This window comes from Fragaria vesca, unplaced genomic scaffold (genome assembly GCF_000184155.1).
Source record: "Fragaria vesca subsp. vesca unplaced genomic scaffold, FraVesHawaii_1.0 scf0512988, whole genome shotgun sequence".
NCBI lineage: Eukaryota > Viridiplantae > Streptophyta > Magnoliopsida > Rosales > Rosaceae > Fragaria > Fragaria vesca.
In genome coordinates this window covers 85,479-103,539 of record NW_004443405.1, presented here as the reverse complement: position 1 = coordinate 103,539, position 18,061 = coordinate 85,479, and the positions used below count along the sequence as shown (strand labels likewise).

Genomic DNA, 18,061 nt, shown 5'->3' with positions numbered 1-18,061 from the left:
CAAATGACACCTATTTTGTGAGTAATTCAAGTCGGGAATTTAAGCTCCTAAATTCCACGATTATTTTCATGTGGAAATTGCTAATTCCACGAGATAAGAATCCAAACGGGGGAAACAATCTTAAAAAATTGGGAAATCCTTATTTTTGATTAAATTTATAGGAATTCACCTGCATCTAAACACACTGTTAAGGATTTTTGGTGTGACTCTGGGTGGAATATTCCCCTTCTTCAATCTTATTTGCCTGATTCTGTTGTGCTGTAAGTTATCAATGTTCCCTCTGGTTTTGATGTTGTTGGTGATGACAAGATGATCTGCAATGCCTCTGCTAATGGGAGGTTTTCTGTCAAATCTGCCTATAACTCCTCATTTGATTTCTCTACAAACCTTAATCATGTTTGGAAGTATGTCTGGAAGTTAAATTGTCCTCCTAAGAACTTTTATGTAGACAGTCCTCCATAAGAAAATTCTTACTAATGAGCATCGAGTTAGAAGAGGTTTTACTGGATGTGCCACTTGTCCTATTTGTAATCATGGTGATGAAACTCTCTTGCATCTGTTCAGGGATTGTTCTCGTTCTAAAGCTATATGGAGGTCCATTCTAATTCCAGGTTCTATCTCTAATTTCTTCTCTCTAGATTGGAACAGTTGGATTATTGCTCAATTTCATTGTCATATCAACATCAAATGGTGTGATCAGTTTGTTTTTGTTTGTTGGTTCATATGGAAGTGGAGAAATAAGGTGATTTTTGATCCTGCTTTCATTTTCCCTGCCTTGCCTGATAAAATTATTTGGAGTTATGTTGAAGAATGGAACAGTGCTCATGCCAAGGCTAAGTTGAACTCTATGTTTAGCTATACCATGTTTTCTTGGTGCAAACCTCCTGCAGGCTATTTCAAGTTGAACATTGATGGTACTAGATCTTCCAGCTTTGGGAAAATTGGGGCTGGTGGTGTCATTAGAGATCATTAGGTAGTTGGGTGGAGGGTTTCCAAGTTAACCTTGGAATTGGTGAGATTCTTGATGTTGAAGCTAGGGGGCTGTTTTAGGGTCTGAAAATGGTTTCCAAACACTCAGTTATGAACCTGGAAATAGAGTATGACTCTGCTGTTCTTGTTCAGCTTATGCAGAAGGTTGATAACAGCGTTCATACCCTTGGTTCCCTTCTAAATGGCTGTGCTGTGATGATGGCTAATCTGATGATGATGGCTAATCTGCAAGATGTGAAGCTGAAACATATTTTCCGGGAATGCAACATAGTTGCTGATGTCTTGGCAAATAATAACATTAACCATGATCTTGGTCTTATTTCTCTCTCTGATGGTCATGTTCATGCTGCCCAGGCTGTTCTTGACGATCTTGCGGGTGTCACCAGAGCTTGAGAGCTAGCTAGAAGGAGACTTTTGCTGTAATGTCTAGCTGTTGGTTGTTTTTTCTTTTCTATTTGGGCCGCTGAGGTCCTTTACGTAACAAAAAAAAAAAAAAAGGAAGTTAATTTCAGGCATCGAACAAGCAAAAAGTTGACTTGTCCGAATCCTGTCCCAAATCGGTTATTCACACGTGGCTTATTACTAACAGAAGTGTAACGTCGTTAGTATAAATTGGCACATTTAGAGTGGAAACGAAACCTTCCAGCTGAACCAGACGGAGGTTCGATTGCCGCACCACCACCGCCGGCGGCCCAAACTCAGATCCGTTCACCTTCTTCGTCGCTCCGGAGATCTCCCAAACCCTAGTCCGCCATAACCAGCCCCCAATCACAGATCCGCGCTTTCATCGCCGATTATCCGAGCTCACTCATCTGAGCTGTAAGTCGTTATCTTCATATATATATCACGATTTGGTTTGATTTAATATATAGGACGAAGATGCTGAAGTTTACTTGTCATTTTTCACTCTTATGAACAAAGTTGAATTTAAATTTTGCGTCATGAATTGGTCGAATTTATTTGTGTCTTTATTTAGTTTTGATTGGTTTGGTGTGTCACATTTAAACAAGCTTTTAAAATTTGATTTCCAGAATTTTGATTCCTTGGGTCGGCTTTCATGTTGGAGAGATGAATTCTTGCATTGTCATATGGAAATTTATATCATATTGTATAATATGATCGATGAAATTTATCATCGTGGTATACTATTCAATTGTTAATGTGATAAAGCTTGTATCCATATCTAGTCTCGACTTCCTGACTGGTGATTGATTATTTGTCTAAAACCGAAACATAATCTGTCTTTTGTTCTATTCCATAAAAATTAAAAATTAAAGCATTCTTCCTATCAAATTTGGTGAAATGTGTCTGGCAAGGTGTAACATGCTGTTTGGGGTTGCAGGGTTTTGTTGAAAGTACTTCATGGGTAAATGAAATTATTGTCTAGTTATTTTGAGTTCATTTCCAGGGTTTGTTGTAACATCTTAATGTTTGTGATTATTCTAGATGGATAAGGACAAGTCTCCTGCGCATGGTGGAGGTTTACCACCGCCCTCAGGGAGGTACTCTAGTCTTTTGCCTACTGGAACTACTTACAATGCGAAATCTGAACCCTCTTCATCGTCGTCATTTCCACCATTGGCCTCTGGTGCTACTGCAGAGCCAGGTCATTTTGGTCACGGAATGTCCAGTGAATCTAATCACTTTAGTCATGATATTAGCCGAATGCCAGATTACCCACCAAGGAAATTGGGTCATAGACGTGCCCATTCGGAAATCGTGACCCTTCCGGATGATATTAGCTTTGATAGTGACCTTGGTGTTGTGGGTGGTGCCGATGGTCCTTCATTTTCAGATGAGACAGAGGAAGACTTGTTGTCTATGTACCTTGATATGGACAAATTCAATTCTTCATCTGCTACATCATCATCCTTTCAAGTGGGTGAACCATCAGCTTCTGCTCCACAAGCTGCTCCAGCATTTGCACCAGCAACAAGAGCGCTCACTACAGACAATATCAGCATCTGTACTCATGAGAGACCCAGAGTTCGGCACCAACATAGCCAATCAATGGATGGATCAACAACTATCAAACCGGAGATGCTGGTGGCGAGTTCAGAAGAGATGTCTGCAGTTGATTCCAAGAAAGCTTTGTCAGCTACCAAGCTCGCGGAACTTGCTCTAGTCGATCCAAAACGTGCAAAGAGGTATTATTTTTTGATCACTCATAGATATGTGCATATACACCGATATTTGAAGGAGGAGTTAATGGATTTGTATTATTTTTGAGTTGATATTAAGTTCTGCATTTTATACTATCATTTGACTGAGTATTTCTCATTCTGTTCTTTAAGTTTAACACGCGAACCAAGTCTATCCTAAAAAAAAAGTCTATCCTGAATTGTTGTTACCACAATCTGTAGTTCGATTATTGCTAGCAGTAGTGTCTTGTATCAGTGTATGTAAGGGTCATACCTTTGAAAATTTATGATTTTAGTTAAATTTCATGGAATTTTTTCAGTATGTATTTGTTTTCATTGAAATAAAATACCATATAGTCTTATGTTTCAGGTATGCTTCAATTTCTAGTTTTCTTTAGTATCTCTATTTATGCCTGGACAGGTTTCCCTCTCTTTTAATCAACTCTGTTGAAATGTAATAAGATTATATAATAGTGCCTTGTTTCTGTTGTCTCAATTTGTTATCATGATTTATTTATTTATACATGTTTTTCCATGCATAGGATCTGGGCAAATAGGCAGTCAGCTGCAAGATCAAAGGAAAGGAAGATGCGGTACATTGCAGAGCTTGAACAGAAAGTTCAGACCTTGCAAACAGAAGCAACGTCGTTGTCTGCTCAATTAACTCTCCTGCAGGTGCTTTCCTTTAGCTTAACTCTGATGTCTAGATGATTACCTCCTGGTCGCTTTTTTCCCTGATAGGAGAGAATTGTTCACTAGATAAAAATAAGCACTTTATAACACAAGAAGTTCCCCATAAAAGCTAGAGACAAGCAGTATGGGCATTCTGATAATAGATTACATGACAAAAATAATCTTTCAACTCAGATGGTACTCATGCCTAGGAAGCCTGAACATGGACTTTATCCACAAAAGATTTACCTCTTCATACCCTTACTCTATTCTACCGAAATGGAATTTATCCCACAGAAGCTCCACATCTTCATCCCTTACTATGTTCCACCCAATGGACTTTTTCCCACTCTTGCGAATTTCCACCGCTTCATAGGTCAATCACCCTCCTTAGAACCCAAAACCATTGCCTGCTCCTCATTTGCTTTGGGGTACACGTATCTTTATAATTGAGCTCTTATCCCTCTTGATCTTCAGTCACAAGAAAATACCTCCTATCACAAAAAGATCAATCCAAGAATTTTGCATTAACCGTAGTTTATATACTGTAATATAAGTAGCTTACATATAATGAGGACAACGAGTGACTGTTTCTCTTGTTGATTTCTAATGAGCAGAGAGATACAAATGGTCTGACCAATGAAAACAGTGAACTGAAATTGCGCTTGCAAACGATGGAGCAACAGGTTCACTTACAAGATGGTGAGGAATTTCATGTTTATTTTCGATCAGTTCTTTAGCTCTCTTTTGCCGAATTCTGTTATACTATTTTGAATATTAGAAATTATAGACCCTTAGTTTTATGAATGGTCTATGGCTATGAAAACGCGAATGAAACATAAAACATTGGAAAAAACAAAAAGATTTAAAATTAGAAGTGGGCATGTGGGGGTGCTTAAACTATTATTTTACAATATCAAGCAAGCAGATTTTTCGTTCAAAATTTACCCAGAACCCCATTTATTTGCATTATGTGTATAGTGTATACATATCTCTTCATTGTTGATATAAATGCTTCCTGCGCACTCGGTCTCCCATATTTATGAAATTGATGTTTGACTTTGTCATATTTTATTCTCTTTCATTTTGACACTTAATTATGGGTTTGGTGCCTGTATGTGGTTAGGTATGCTGAACAATGGGGTTGGTGCCTGTATCCTATTTTAGTGTCCAATACATGGCATGCTATTGTAGTCTCCAGTATATGATATGTTCATTAATTTTGGCTGTATTATCATGATGTACTCTATAATGATATGTAGAGTACACTCTATATGGTATGTAGTCTCCTGTATCCTATACGACTATAATGTTTTAAATTTTGGCTCTATAAAATATTCTTGTAGACATCTTATTAGTGGATGGCATATCATTGAAATAATAGATGAGCTAGATGTGACTTAAGCCAGTAGCATTAAATCTTGAAGTCTAGTTTCTTAGGAAACAAAAAGAGTGTAGCTTGTCAAGTTTTGGAGTCACGCTGTTATCTAGGTTTTCTTTTAACTTAAATTCTAGTTTGTTCCTTTGTCCTTGTCTTTGTGTGGATGAGATAATAACTTATCAGAAAATGTCGTGTCTGGTTTTTCTAACAGCACTTAATGACGCGCTGAAAGAGGAAATTCAGCATCTGAAAGTTCTGACTGGCCAAGCTATGCCAAATGGTGGACCTATGATGAACTTCGCTTCTTTTGGTGCTGGTGCTGCTCCTGCTCCTGGTCAGCAGTTTTATCCAAACAATCAAGCTATGCACACTCTTCTGACTGCACAGCAGTTTCAACAGCTCCAGATACATTCTCAGAAGCAGCAACATCAGTTTCAGCAACATCAACTGCATCAACTTCAGCAACAACACATGCAGCAGCAACAGCAGCAACTACACCATCAACAGCAGCAGCAACAACAACAGCAACAAGAACTAAGTGGTGACATGCAAATAGGAGCAACCATGCATTCTCCAAGCCAAAAAGATAATGCACCAGAGGTCAACCAAGCAGTAGCGAAGGATTGTTGAGAGAAATTTTCCTGCTGGTCAGAAGTAGTGGGGTCAGTTCTGTCTCCTCTCTTGTTTCAATTTCTGGTTTATTTGTCTTCTACAGAAAACTTCTTCTCGGTTAGATTATGGGTTATATATTTCATACAGTATAGTTTTAGTGCTGGACCCTATCGTTTTGTTCTTGGCGATGATGAATTTAGATTATGCAGGTTTGTTTCTAGGTTATCTATCCATGCCCCAACCTTCTTTTCTTAATATTGTCGAAAAAAAAAAACCTTCTTTTCTTAAAATTAGGATTCAGTATATTTCGCCAGTCAATTTGTCCTTCATAGCTTAGGACACAAACTGTTCTATTCTTGGTGATGATAAATTTAGATTGTCCAGGATTGTTTTCAGGTTATCCTTACCCTCTTTTGTATATTCAAATTGAGAGACAAGTGTGATTACATTCCCCAATCCTTCCTAGCTTGGGAAAAATTGTTGTAATGGAGTAGAAACGTACAAGTTACAATCAACTTATTATCAGAGTCACCCATCCCATCCCCCCACCCCAACCCACACACATTCTCACGCGCACACATAAACAAACGCAAGGGTAGTGTTAATGGAACAAATGTGATTTTGGTGTGGAAAGGATAAAATCCCATGATTTGTGCATAAGCAATCACACATAGCTGCTGTACTTTGTGACTCATCTGGTATGGTATGGTGTTTGTTGAACAAGCAATTTCTGTTGAAGCAGGCAGAAGCTCAGGCTATTCTTCTTGGACTCAAGTTGGCAAAATCTCTATCTTTAGACTCTTTCTTACTAGAAATTGATTGCTTTTCTCGTGTATCTGCTTTAAAATCTCCTAAAGCAGTGGTTTCTTGGTAACATCAGATTAAGGTTATTACCATTCATTTTTCTTCAATTAACTGGTCTCGAAGCAGCATGCGGCACATCTCGTTTCAAGGTGGGACTGTCTTACGAGTTGGATTCAGAATCCATCTCCTACCTTTCTTTACATTCATCTTCATTTTTAGAGTGAAATTCCCCAAGCGGAACGATGTGGTGATCATCATTTATCTTTGTGCTTATTCCATCACTACACAGTAATGAGGATGAAAACATTTGACATCGTTTGGGAGAACAACTCGGTAGCCAAAGGTCTAAATAGTTACCAAGAGTCCTCTTAAAATCGCTGCTCGACAACAACGGCACAAAGCAAACACTAACTGATGTACCGTGTGGTGTGGTGGTTCGAATCATGCCTCTCTGTGTGTGATGGCATTCACCAACATCTTTCTTTGGGGCGACACGGCCAAGAAGAAGAAATGCATTCATCTATCTATTACACAAGTTGGTAAAAACTATGCTTGACAAACCTTTTAGAATGAAGGCGCGTTGTCGAGCCTTTTTTGGGTCAAACTAGAAAGCCAAGAGAATGAAGGCAGTTTCGAGATTTGTTAATACAGTAAAAAGTATGAATGACTAACAAACGTTGAACCCTAGAAAGATCGGAGAGTTTAGAGCATGTCCACCGGTGAGCAAAAAATCCAACCCAGGTTGGATCCACATGGGCAAAGCAACACAGCCCAAAAAATTTTGCTTCCACCCATAAAATGAGATAACTCATTTTCTAGCCCGGGTGAGTTTGCTGGGGAGATATCCAACCCAGTGAGAGGAGAAGACTGACCCAGGCGAGATTGATCCACGTCAGCCCAGCCCACGCTCGTGGCTTGCGTCAGCAATGAAGCCTCCACCGAGCGACGCGCCTGGAAGCTGCGTTTCGCGCACGGACGAACTGCAGCGAAGGAAGACGCGCGTGTGATGACGACAGGGAGACTGTGACGACGATGTGCGGAGCGGCAGCGTGCGGAGGAGGCTGGAGCGGCAGCGTACGGAGGAGGCTGGAGTTGCGCTGCTAGCTGCTGTACGGAGCGGTAGCGTGCGAAGGTGGGTGGGTGGTCGCCGTCTGTGGGTGGTCGCCATCTTCTCCCTCTGTGGGTGCCCAGAGAAGAAATACGGCAGGCCAGAGAAGAATAAAGTTTCTAGGTTTTTTTTTTTTTTGTAATAAGGTTTTTTCTTTTTTTGATTTATAATTTTATAGAAAAAATATGTAAAAATAAATAAATTTATACCGTGTGAATTTATAACTAATTTTACATATGCTTAGTTAATTTAGACTGTGTTTTTTATTAGACTATCAAATAAAAGTATTTTTTAAACTTGACTTGTTACTTAAATGTCATGAAATAAAAACATTAATTTTAATATGTCATATAGTATATATAAATTACTATTTATTTATACAGAAAACGATTAATTGCATTTAAAAATATAATTTAAAATTCAATAAACGGTCAATGCCACGTGGTAGCAATCTCACATTTTAAACGGGTGGAAACTGTTATCCAGTCACAATGACCTAGAGTGACCCAGGTCACTGTATTCTAACCCAACGGGTGAACTTGCTCGCTCTTACAAGTATAGTATGACAGATGAAACTAATAAAAGAAAACAAACATTCAAATTTGATTTGATTTGTAAGTTGTAACCAGAAAAAGAACAAGTGAGACAGGCGGCGGAATGACGATAGCGGCAGGGATCGGGTACGCCTTGATAGCACTGGGCCCTTCGCTCTCCCTCTTCATCTCCGTCATCTCCCGAAAGCCCTTTTTGGTCCTCACCCTCCTTTCCAGGTCTCTCTTCAATTCGCAATTCAATTCAATTCTAGGGTTTCCCATTTCAACTTTGTTTGAATTCATTTCTCTCTCAGTACACTGCTGTGGCTGGTGAGTCTGATCATGCTGTCCGGTTTCTGGAGGGCATTTCTGCCCCTCAACTCGTGGTGGCCCTATGCTCTTCTCATCTTCACCTCCGTCCTTTTTCAAGAAGCCCTTCGCATTCTCTTCTGGAAGGTCTATAAGTAAGTTACTTTGTTGCATATGAGATTTGTTCATTTGGATGAAATTGAATCATTAATTGTCTTGCTTATATAGGAAGTTGGAAGATACGTTGGATGCATTTGCTGATAGAGTATCTAAGCCACGCCTCTTTCTGACTGATAAGATGCAAATTGCTCTGGGTAAGGTTTATGCATGTCTGTTGGTTCAGAGAGAGGTACTAAGAACCTCTTGTTGAAAGATTAGCTTTGTCTGCCTGCAGTCGCTTCATAGAATGCCGCATTGGGCTATCAATTGCATGCTTTTATTAGTCTTATCCCTGATGATACTTTACCATATACATATATATTTGGATGTGTGTGAATATCATTTTATTTTTAAATATAGTCAAGTTTTGAACCTTCCAATTTATCTTGTGATAAGTATCCACATGTGCTATAGTTTCCTCTCACCATATCTTCAAACACAACCATTTTAATCACTGATGCTGTAGCTGATATCTTTTCAACGCAGCTGGTGGTTTGGGTCACGGCGTGGCACATGCTGTGTTCTTTTGTGTGAGTCTCTTAACGCCAGCTTTTGGTCCAGGAACTTTTTTTGTGGATAGGTGCTCAAAGATACCTTTTTTTCTTATTTCTGGTGAGTAAAGCCTTATACTTGCTTCCACACTTCCATTCAACGCTGAATTAATTCAGTATATGTTACATGCTCTTAGGAAAACTGAAATCAAATTTTCTGATACATATACAACTAGTGATTTGGTGGTTTAGAAAAGTTCGGATATTCTGTCTCTGTATCTTTCTGACATTTTTATTCTTTGTATTTTGCAGCTATCATTGCACTTGCATTTGTTACAATTCACACATTTTCAATGGTCATTGCATTTAATGGATATGCAGAAGGCAGCAAAGTGGACCAGATTGTTGTACCTTTAGTTCATCTTGTTGCAGGGATGGTGGTAAGTGTCACTAACCACACATACTTAAGTAAGACTGTTGGTGTTTAAATATGTTAAGATTTATATACCGACTGTGATTGTCAGGAAGAATGCCCTGTACTGATGCATAATAACTAAAAATGATTCACAATAGTTTCTACTTTTTATTATATTTGGAGTACTGTTCAGAAATCATGCTACAATTCATCTCCTTGACCCTTTGCCTCTATTTTTCAGACACTAGTTAATTTTGCATCTGGGGGATGTATTATCGGTATTCCTCTCCTCTACTTCATTGCTGTGTTCACCTTATTGCATTGTGGGAAGATGGTGTGGAGAAGGTTAACAGAGAACAGACACAGGCCACCCATGTAGATTCCAGAATGTCTATTTCCTCGTTTCTGACTACAGATGTGTGTTCCCTTGCCCATATCGGTTAATCCTAAAGATGGAAGGTCAACTACTGCTGCCTGAAGAAATGTTTTGTCAGCTTTAAGGGCGCCTGCATTCGACATTTCCAGCAAAGAACAAGTATGTGTGTTCTGATATTTAGGGATTAGTGATTATTTCAAATAACAGACTTCAGTATCTTATTTTAGATTTCTGTAGAGGTTTTTACATTTGGTTCATTGCCCTAGCCGCAACAGAAGAGTAAGACTGAAATTAATAGGACCATGTTCGTAGCTTTTCTTCTTTGTCAATGTAGTTGCTCTGTATGCTCACTTTGCACTCTATGCTATGGGAATAGCCATTTCAAAGCCTCACACAAAGCTGAATTTCTTCATCTATGTTGCACTTTAGGAAACCGTTTACAGGCCTTCATACATTAAGAAATTGATAGCTTGCTGCCGTGATAACAGTGACTTTCTCTCCCATTTTTATTTTCAAAGAGTGAGAGCTTCAGCATGCGGCTATGTTGGCGAATGAAGAGGTTGAAGTTTTTATAACATATAGGCTCTATGGAAGAACCGTACAAGGTTATTCATGACCTTACCATTTTACGGGAAGATTTTCCTTTCTGAGTAGATATATAACAATCTCTATTTGTTTTTGAAGTACGAGACTGTTCATGCCCTAGCTTTAAGGCTGTAAGCCTTCAGTTGTATGAAGCGATTGATGCCTATTAACTATTAAGGGTTTCTTAAGGAGCAACATAGATGGGGCATTTCAAGCTGGACCCAACAGTACTAGGAGAGGGAGATTAATTCAGGGACATTCTATGGTTTCTTTTTGGTTACATCGAGGCCTAAAGAGGCCTGTAAACAAAAACAGAAAAACAAGAGAATAAACTAGCTTTTGCAGCAAGAAACCAATTAACCAAGGGAGTGAAGGGAAGAAAGCCCTAATATGAGCTGGAAAATGCTTGAGAGCACAAAAATTTATACTAAATCTATATCACAAATGACGCGGCATTGCTATATCATTTCCTACAAGGATTTCAATATTGGAAGGAATTCTATTATTTTTATGTCATTACAAATTTTTAAAAGGAGTTTTCTTCTCTTGGGTAAAACTCCAATTAGACAACACAGTTTTCACTTTTGGTGTTGCTCACGTTTTCATATTCTAATTATAAAAGTATTAATTGACGTGAGTAACTCTCGTTTCATGATTAATTGACGTCAGTATTAATTGGAGTTGGAGTTCTTCACTTCTTAAAACCCTTTGGACCTTGTTCATACATACATAATAGGAAAAAACAGTGACAATCCCAATTAGATTGTACCTACAATTCATGAGATAAGAAACCAGCCCATGGTACCCAAAAAAGAAAACCCATGGTAGATTGATCTCAAATCAATATGAAGGTAATATATATAAACATAGAGCAACCCATAAAGAGTACTAAAAAAACCCGTAAAGAGTAATAGGAATGCAACAACATAATGACATGATTTTTCAAAAGCATTAGAATTAAAATTTGAGATGTTTATAGAGACCATGCCTGTGAATCTCTCTACGAAAATAGAAATTGAAGGGGAGGTTTGGATGGTGGAAGAAGGCTTTGAATGGGAATAAAGAGTTTTTTTTTTTTTTGGAAATATATAGTTATGGTTCTTCTCTTTCCTTTATTTGATTGTTTTACAAATAAAATAGTTCAAGAAATTATTCCTTTAAAATTGTCAAAATCCATGTCACTAATTTTGATAAACAAGAGGTGAGTTGGCTTCTGCCACGTCATTTAGGATTCATATTTTGTAAAATATTTTGATGTGTGTAGCATTACTCCCATCCAAACCTTCCCTTCAATTTCTATTTTCATAGAGAAAGGTTGCAGGAGAGACTCCCAGCCATGGTCTCTATAAACATCTCGTTTGAGATTCATATTTTGTAAAATATTCTAATGTGTGTAGCATTACTCATATGAGCTTAACCATATTTGCAGAATCTAATGCGAGCTCTTCTTAAAAAAAAAAAAAGACAAAAAGAATCTAATGCCAGCTTCGGACCAAGATACTATCCCAAAGATTCAGCATCAAGCACTTCACCTAATCCAAGATCTGAAGGGAACCCCTCAATCCATTCACCATCCGAATTTCTGGGCACTCCAATCTTGCATAGTTTAACATTGAATAATTGAGTTGGTAGTAGGTAAGGCCTAATTGTATTTTGATAAATTTGTCGCAAAAGCAGCTAAATGTTAAACTGTGAGGCAATTTAGGGAGCCATAAAAATGTTCATACAATGATACAACCCTGCTCAATTCACTCATGAAAAGCGGTCGAAGCAATTTATCTGATTAGGAAGTCATTCAGGGAGACGATTGAAAATGGTCCAATAATCAATATCAAAAGATTATGCCTTGGGTTTTAGTGCAGACACTTGATTATTGATTCTGCTAGTCAGTTCTCCTTTAATGTACAATTATTTTAAATAAGTTAATTTCAAACATCAACACCATAAAATTTCTGGTCACCTGGGGGGTGAACATTACTCTCACTGATAGTAACAGCACCTGAAGAGCTTGGTAGATACCACAGATCCTGGCTAAAAATTCCAGTTTCATACTGCCAGGCTAAATTTCCAGTTTCAATAATCATACTGACAGCAAATGCTTTCATATTCATTCCCCTAAATACTCAACCGGAAAGCACCTGTTACATAATGGCATTCATAATGTTCCCTTACAATAGAACAATAATAGAGTTAGAAGAGAAATATGATCAACGTTCAACTTACACAGATTGAATTGATTTACAATAATAATCAATAAATGCTAACAAAAAATGGATCAGACCCATTTACTTTTATATAAACTTTTGACTTCAGTATCGTTAACCTCAGCAGTAAGTAGGCTTACTGATGGAAATGGCGTTACACAACATCTTCCACAAGCAGTTGGTTGAGTTCTGAGAGCTGCTGTATTCTAAGTTTACTTGACAAAAAATTTCCATACATCTCTGTCCGCCATCTCCTTCACTAGATGAGCACCAAAAATCCCCTCTTCATCTACCAGACTTTTCAGATGCCGAGCACCACCGTTAAAGCCGACATAATTCCTTTTTGTGGCCAAGTATACCACACCATATGGTGGCCTCGAACACTGCTCATTTAGAACAAAAGGAATTACTTTCTCTCCAATGAAGATATTCAAGTTTGTCCAAAAGAAAACATTGGAAGCATGATGTAATGATTAAAGCGGCTGAGATACTGACCTTTTTTATGAGTGTGTAAAGCTTTTTCAATGAGGTTAATGAATATGGGATCTCGGTCATCAAGATAATATCATATCCACCTCCTTGTTCGGTCTCGCTCGCCCTCTCCCAGGCCCGGCTTCCTGAAAGCTTCCTTGATCGTCTCGGGGAAGATTCTTGTCCCAAGATGCTTCCATCTTGGCTGCTACAGCCGTCCATAAAATCCTCCTCAGAGAAGCTCAGGTTCATTCCTGCAGTCACTTCAAACCCATCATTTCTCACAACAGACAAGACAGTGGGAAGCTCTTCCCAGTCACCAGCATAAAAGTGCACTGACTGGGTCACAGTTTGTCTTGATGGAGTCAGGGGGCTCTCGGGCTGTCGGCTCTGCCTATCTCGAGCTTGCTCTAGATTGGCAAGGACATTTGGTATGGTTGTGCATCTTATACTTTCTGCATTGAGGTCTTGAAAGTGCACTGTGCCTGCTCCCTATTAATCAATGAGTCAGATAGAGGAACATTCCAAAGTGATTTCTACCATGTATATTATTGAAACTTTTTGTTTCTCATATTTGATATATATTATTGAAATTTTTTGTTTCTCTTATTTGGTTGGGGAAGTTATTAAAACTCCTACTGAAGTAGTAAAAAGCCCTAGTGCCCCAATAAAAAAATTGAAACCTCCAATTTCATCAAAATAAAAATGCTTACTGAACTTCAGGATAGAAACAAAAGAGGTGAAAGAAGGAGCTACATAAAGAAAAAAAATAAGAAAAAGAAAAAGTAAGAAGGATAGAGCACACTTGCAAACAAACCCTTGGCTGGGGGATTATTGATGCATACCTTCAAACAAGCAAAAATTCCTGGAAGGCCATAGCTGCACCCCAGCTGAAAGAATCCCAAGTGTATAGATTAAATACTAATCAACCAGTAAACAAATAACAAAAGGAAGCTTGATAACAGAACAGCACTAGAATGAGAAAGCTTATAGAAATCACAAATTTTCTGTGTCATAAAATTTGTATTCAATTGACATACCTCGAGTACCCTTTTCCCTCTAAAGCTCAGTTGACCATCTCGAATCTCATGGTTCAGGACATTAACAAGATCAATAGAGTTATCCCAAGATTTTAGATACCCTGCATAGTAAATGAATATTCTGTCTTAAACTCAAATCTAGCAAGTTGATAATCCTTGAGATGAAGCAAAACTAGGATACTAACCCTATCATATTAAAACTGCCAAAGTGGATACACAGTAGTTCAAAACAAAGAGAATGAAATTGCACTCAAAGCTTTCACTTTAAGTATTGGAATATTATGTACCAACCATCTGGTTTTGAAGATATCATTTCTGAACCATTGGAGCCGATGATATCAGCAACACTGACTCTTCCCTGGAAAAGGTGAAGAAATGGGTAAATCAAGCTTATAACAAAATACAAGGTAAGATTAATGGATAACAAGTTGAATTGAATATTCTACTCCTTCAACCATTGCGCTAAAATAATCAATAAAATTCATGAACATATATATAGTGCCAATATGCCCAAATATTTCTCTTTCACAGCTATTCCTAGAGACCGGAAAGCAGCAGCTCACTAAGTTGGTAAGTTTGTCTTGTTTTAGTCAGTTGGCATGTTTTAAAGTGGGGGGTTTTTTTATTTCCTTTTTTGCCCAAGTTCTCTCTTCTTGTGTATTACTAGTCCACTACTCTTCAATCTTTCTTTATTCTCATCACACCATTCTGTAAACCACCGCAGGGACATTAAACATTCAGCAATAAAGGAAGAAAAAAGGCTAAAGAATAGGCCATGAAACACAGCAAGGTAAGTCAGATTCCAACATTACATTAAGAGCCCACCTCACACATCAGAGTCCTGATACACATAAAAACATTGCCCATATATAAACTGATCCATGGAAGGAATAGACATTGGGCTAGTTGTGTTGGAATATATTTCTTTAAACCAATAATTGATTGTGTTTTATCTTTGTTTTATCAACACCTAATTTCAGACTGCAATTTATCTTACTTAGAGTAATGACATAACTATGGTTTTAATACCAAGCAAAGACGACATAGAGGCCAACCAACATATAATAGAATAAGGGCATACCTTCAAAGCATTGAGTCCTTGCAAGTCAATATTCTCGCCGGCATGCTTGTATGGGTGAGCAGACTGCATTGTATCAAGAGAGCATTCTTAGAAACTAAAAGCAACTTGTTAGCTCTCCCTGTAATGCTTGGGTCAAACATGATAATGCTACGACCACAAAATGGTTGAAGATGAGTAACATACCTTGGAAGGGAGAATCTCGACAGCTGGTGAAGAAAGATGTGATTCTCTGTCAGAAATAGAGGACAAGCTGGAAGTTGCTTTGTCATGAGGCACCAAGCCCGGCAAGCACTGTGAAAGTAATGATGGTGCACGCATGATATATTTCTGAGGTCAACAACACACACCCTGCAATTATCGATACACGAAATCAGTACACAAATCCTTCACGAATCTCCAGTTGCAGCCAATTACTTGTTCTGTTTTCTTGTCCTAATTTGGAAAATCAGCTCAACCATTGCGTTGGGAATGAAAACATAAGAAGCAGGAATGATTTTATACCAAGACGACCAACTGAAGAGAAGCAAAGCAAACGCAACACTACATTACTAAGTAAGACACTGAAGAAAGAACTGAAATCTAAACTGGGTTTTGCAGAGAATCAAAATCAGAACCGAACCCAACAGATACATATGATCCAAAAGCAAACCCATGAAAGGAAGAATACCTTTTAGCTAATAGGAACAATAGGTTTCGAGTTTGAGAGAAATAGGGGTTTGTGATCAAAGTCAACAATTAGCAGAAACGGGTTCGGTTTCAGACCCGACCCGTGCATCAGTTGAAATCCCCATAATGACCATGACTTGAGGGATGATTTGATAAATGTTAAAGGGTAATTTTGGGGACTCAAGACATTCCCATGGTTCTAGTGTTGCTAGTTTCATTCCTAACGCTAAAATTGGAAACGAGAATTGGCCTGAATGAAATGGGAGGCCAATCCTTTGCTTGATGAAGGGTTGAATAGTGAAAGCCGACTTTATAATCTCCAGGATGCTACGATTCTCAACTTGTTTTATATTTCTGAAGTGGCTAATAGGCGATTGGATGCGAGAATGATTACTGCTTCATGGACATTGATGAAAATTCTTTTGCTCCAAATTGGTGCTATTCTTCCTTTCAGCCTTGTGGTTATTGTAAAAATGGGCTGTCACTTGCGGATGAGGTACTAGAGACACTTGCGTAAATGCATGGTTGAATGATAACTTTCTGTGTTCACCTCCTGAGTACGGATTAGAGACAGAGCATTTGTCACTTGTTTTCTTGCTTAAGAGCCAGACACATGATGATGTATGGTTTTATATCTCACTTATGGTCTGATGCATATGACTATAGTTTTTTTCCACTTGGCCTGCATGCCCCAGAAGCATCAACTGGCATGTTCTACATATTTTCAGCAATTTATGAATGAAAATTGTCAGACTGTTTCCGGCAAGTTGTTGTCATTGAGTTTCAAGTAGTAGAAGTCATAAGCCATGTCTTTATATAATGACTGGTACTAGTGAGGGGAAATATTTTGACCCTTGTCACCTTGCTACTATCACTATGGATTTATGGTCTGTTCCCGTTTGGAAGGAGATTGACCCAACAGATTCATACTATGTCTGGGAGCATTTTATTTTTACCTGCATCCTTTATAAGCATCACCATCTGGTTGTGGAAGCTGCTATAATACTGACTGGAGGTATCTGTTATCTAGCTGATATGGCTATACTTCGATTCATATCCCTGGCCAAGCTACTCCTATCTGCCACCCACAGCGACTTATTGTTGATGAACTTGTTGCCTTTCTCAAACGAGATTCAAAGTTATCTTGTCTAAGGTACTATTCTGTGACTACAATATATACACGAGCTTTTTCAATACATTGTGGGACATATTCATAAGTATGAGTTTTTCCTCACCATTTGCTGCACTTATGAGGATATCGTTTCCTTTACCACGCACCTATGTCTGATATCCAATTGCATGCCACGACCTCTTTTAGTACACATTTTGGGAGAAGATGCACAATATTTCCTTGGAATTCTGGCAGTTATATCTATGACGTCTGAGTTCATGCATGCATGGTTTATCGAATTTGGCTTCATTGCGATTGACTCTGGAGATCTTGCATGGATTCCTCAACTACATTTTTCACTACCCTTACGGTCAATTGAGGTTCTTCTGCTTCTCTTGTTGCCTACATTTATACACTCCCAGATGATGCCAAATGATCTGATTATGAAAAATGGGACCATACTTTCTGCTGTCACCATGATTTTTCAATTGATGAGTACATAGAAAAAGTTTTTGCGCGGTCTATCTCTACATGTGGTTGTTCCAAAGACATGAATGAAATCAAGTTTACATTGCTTGTGCCTCGAGCTGAAGCTAAAGCAGATTGTCTTGTGATCTTGCCACTACCTTACGAACTTGTGTTTCATATGGCAAGCCTGATGACTTTCGTGTTACCTGTTCCTATCGCTTCTGTCATCCTGGGAGATTGTGGCAATTGCATTGATATGTTTGGCTACAACTCCTTGCTTTGCAGAGCTTGTGATGGCCGGACTCCACAGCAGTATTTCTATGCTGCATACGTACATGTATAATTGTCACTACACCAACTTACAAGTTCCTCCCTCCTCCTCATATATATTCTGGAAGAAGAGATGATTGATCCACTTCCGCACTTGCCTGATCCACTTCCTCA

The 18,061-nt window shown here is 38.5% G+C and overlaps 3 protein-coding genes across 4 annotated transcripts; 2 read left to right on the top strand and 1 right to left on the bottom strand.

Moving 5' to 3' along the window:
• Window positions 1-1,634: 1,634 nt before the first annotated feature.
• Window positions 1,635-6,065, top strand: LOC101305129 (probable transcription factor PosF21-like). The gene is made up of 5 exons (XM_004309567.1): window positions 1,635-1,809; window positions 2,437-3,137; window positions 3,674-3,806; window positions 4,421-4,505; window positions 5,396-6,065. The coding sequence occupies exons 2-5, from the start codon at window positions 2,437-2,439 to the stop codon at window positions 5,812-5,814; spliced, it is 1,338 nt and encodes a 445-aa protein (XP_004309615.1). The 5' UTR covers window positions 1,635-1,809; the 3' UTR covers window positions 5,815-6,065.
• Window positions 6,066-8,298: 2,233 nt separating this feature from the next.
• Window positions 8,299-10,382, top strand: LOC101304639 (gamma-secretase subunit APH1-like). 2 transcript variants are annotated; one of them, XM_004309565.1, is made up of 6 exons: window positions 8,299-8,478; window positions 8,556-8,705; window positions 8,779-8,864; window positions 9,196-9,321; window positions 9,513-9,640; window positions 9,857-10,382. In XM_004309565.1, exons 1-6 carry the CDS (start codon window positions 8,366-8,368, stop codon window positions 9,992-9,994), a joined length of 741 nt encoding a protein of 246 aa, XP_004309613.1. In that variant the 5' UTR covers window positions 8,299-8,365; the 3' UTR covers window positions 9,995-10,382. The 2 variants fall into 2 exon arrangements, with proteins under 2 accessions (XP_004309613.1, XP_004309614.1); XM_004309566.1 differs by having other exon boundaries at window positions 8,318-8,478; window positions 9,271-9,321.
• A 2,268-nt stretch (window positions 10,383-12,650) lies between these two features.
• On the bottom strand, window positions 12,651-15,776 carry LOC101304346 (histidine protein methyltransferase 1 homolog). Its single transcript, XM_004309564.1, has 7 exons — window positions 15,556-15,776; window positions 15,373-15,435; window positions 14,583-14,649; window positions 14,292-14,392; window positions 14,097-14,141; window positions 13,276-13,743; window positions 12,651-13,163 (listed from the first exon to the last, which is right to left on the bottom strand). Exons 1-7 carry the CDS (start codon window positions 15,688-15,690, stop codon window positions 12,993-12,995), a joined length of 1,050 nt encoding a protein of 349 aa, XP_004309612.1. The 5' UTR covers window positions 15,691-15,776; the 3' UTR covers window positions 12,651-12,992.
• Window positions 15,777-18,061: the final 2,285 nt, after the last annotated feature.